This window comes from Penaeus vannamei, chromosome 15 (genome assembly GCF_042767895.1).
Source record: "Penaeus vannamei isolate JL-2024 chromosome 15, ASM4276789v1, whole genome shotgun sequence".
In the NCBI taxonomy this organism is placed as follows: Eukaryota; Metazoa; Arthropoda; class Malacostraca; order Decapoda; family Penaeidae; genus Penaeus; species Penaeus vannamei.
The window spans coordinates 10,893,172-10,895,671 of NC_091563.1; the positions used below are offsets into that span (position 1 = coordinate 10,893,172).

The 2,500-nt window shown below is 40.3% G+C and overlaps 1 protein-coding gene across 1 annotated transcript in view; it reads left to right on the forward strand.

Moving 5' to 3' along the window:
- Nucleotides 1-1,036: 1,036 nt before the first annotated feature.
- Nucleotides 1,037-2,500, forward strand: part of LOC113799930 (uncharacterized) — a 125,203-nt gene continuing 123,739 nt past the window's right edge. Inside the window, exon 1 of the mRNA XM_070130431.1 lies at nucleotides 1,037-1,468. Coding sequence (XP_069986532.1) covers nucleotides 1,412-1,468 — 57 coding nt within the window. The 5' untranslated portion in view covers nucleotides 1,037-1,411. The remainder of the gene's footprint in view (nucleotides 1,469-2,500) is intronic.

The following is a 2,500-nucleotide window of genomic DNA, read 5'->3' on the forward strand; positions in this document are numbered from 1 at the left end:
TCCATCCTCCTCCTCCTCAAGTTCCGCCTACCCCTCTTCTTCCCACTCTCTCCCGTGAGAAACATCCATCCTCTCCTTTTTCCATGTGCACCACCACTCCGTATTTTTTCCCCATTACCCTTACCAATCCCACTTGGAAGCAACAGTGCCCTTCTCCAGATCCCTCCCCTCCTGACATTCTTCCAGATACTCCACCACCCTCTCCCGTTCCCTTATCTCATTCTCCGGATTCTTCTCTTCCTACTTCTACACCATCTCTACATGTAGTATTACCCGTTGATTGTTTCATAAAAGTTCCTTCTTCCTTTGCCAGTTTTCCTCTTCCTTCCTCAGACAAATATATTTTAATTTTATCCAATTACTCTTTTACTAATTTCAGCCTTCCTTGATCTACTCCCCTCTCTTTACCCTTTTCAATATCATACTATCCTATAGCGCTAACCTTTGATAACTAATATATTTTATCCTAATCGTTAACGTACTCTTACTCTTTCCGCCACTATAATTTACCATCGTGCTATATGATCTTTGATGTCTAGCACAGTTATGTTTTGACCATTCACCATTAAACTGCACCATTACGCATAAATAAAGATAAGACTTGGTTGTTTGATGTTGAAGAACCGATAAATTACTCTGATCAGCCGACATCTCCCCGTAGTAGGAAGATCACAGGGAAAGAAACCGACCAGAGGGAAAAATACGTGATATAAAAGTCAAGGAATTATTAGAAGAAAGAAATTGGTATTATTAGAAATGCAACCTCACATTTAATTTAAAGAATTTGAGCTTACCATGTGGTAGAACACATCATTCTATGATAGTTTTCTTCTATACCATTTTCTGCGCAAATTGATAATAACGGAGTTATTGATGGTATAAGATCTACGATTTCCAGGACCCCGCAGTAACCTTACGCCTCGAGCGCCGCGTCAAAATGACAAAAGTCGTTAAGAGCGACGGGAAATCGGTCGGATTTGTAGCGGATGACGTATGCGAAGGAAATCAAATGAGCCAATTAGATTCGTGCGTGAACGTGACGTGAACAGAGGGACTCAATAGAACCAATCAGATATGGATAGATCATCACGTGACAATAGAAGCTGGGCCTAGGAGAAGCCTTTTGAAATTCAAATCAGTTCCATCATGGCTAGACAGTGTGTATGTTGTGAGAACAATTATTTCGATTTCACTGAGAAATATCAGCAAAATACCGAAGCAAGTTTACCAAATCTACATCACGGTGTCATGCCAATGGAAGTACAATGGCCGCACTGTAAGGAATCGTGTCATTACAGAAAAGGCAAAACAAGCGGGCTCGTGGTGCATGAAAAAGGATTCAAAAGACAAAACGAAGAAAGCAGTGTAACTTTACTGTAAGCGAACGCAATTCCCACCAACAACGACCTGGATGACCCCGACGATTCCAGTGACCCGCAGCTTGGCCAGTCTGGAGTTTAGGCAGAAGGTAAGATGAGGTTCAAACTGTCCCTGGGTCTGAACCCTCTCCTGCCGGAACATAAGAGGTGAAGATTTTGCAGACCAGGCGGGGTTGGGGGGGGGGGCAGATCCTCCTGAAAGGGGTATAAGGGAGCAAAGCCCCCTATATCTACTGAAAACGTGGCTGATACCTGGTTTGCCCGGGCTCTATCCTGCCGGAACATAAGAGGTTAAGATTTTGTAGACCAGGTGGGGGGTAGGGGGCGGAGCCCCTATACAACCCGGAAATGTGTTCATATACTATGCTTACTAGTATTCTACCGATATTTCTCGAAATTTCCAGATATGTAGGTCTATCATGCTCTCCCCATCTATCGAGACCGATATTGTAGTTATGCTTCGTTTGCGAAGGAAATGAGTGCTAGATTCGTTCGAAACACGACGAAATCTATTAGAAAATTATTCTATTCACCCAAAATGTGGTGTGGGGTTGCTTTCCAATTTTTCTAAGAAATTTGATACACTGACTCGGAAGTTACATCCGTATTTTCATAATAAAATATTTCTGTTGAACATTGAATTTTCAGTACATTCAAGGAAGTCAGTCCCTATTTTTCATATAAGCGTATTATTACACATTATCCAACATAGTTCGCAGTACTGTACCAACAGATATTCCAGTTCAATGTTAAGTAAAGGCGAACTTTTCATCGGAATTGTTGCGATGCTCTTGCTTGCTCTAGGGTCGTAAATATCTATTTTTTTTTTTCTTTTTGAGATCAAATATAGTTTTGTATTTTCGTTTAGCTGAATATGACGACGAGTTGAATCATGGAATAAACTAAAACGTTGACTGTTTTACTGATAAAGGATATAAAAACAGAGTTATTTATAGTGTGAAGTAGAAACATGAATATGATAAAATAGGAAAAAAAACAGAGCAGAAAATTTAGTAATAAAAAGGAATACAATATGAAATGCTGCTGTCTGCTAAGTTAATCTTGGTCTAGATTGAAGAAGAAGACACTAATAAAGAAAGGGTGATAACGTATTCTTGGCA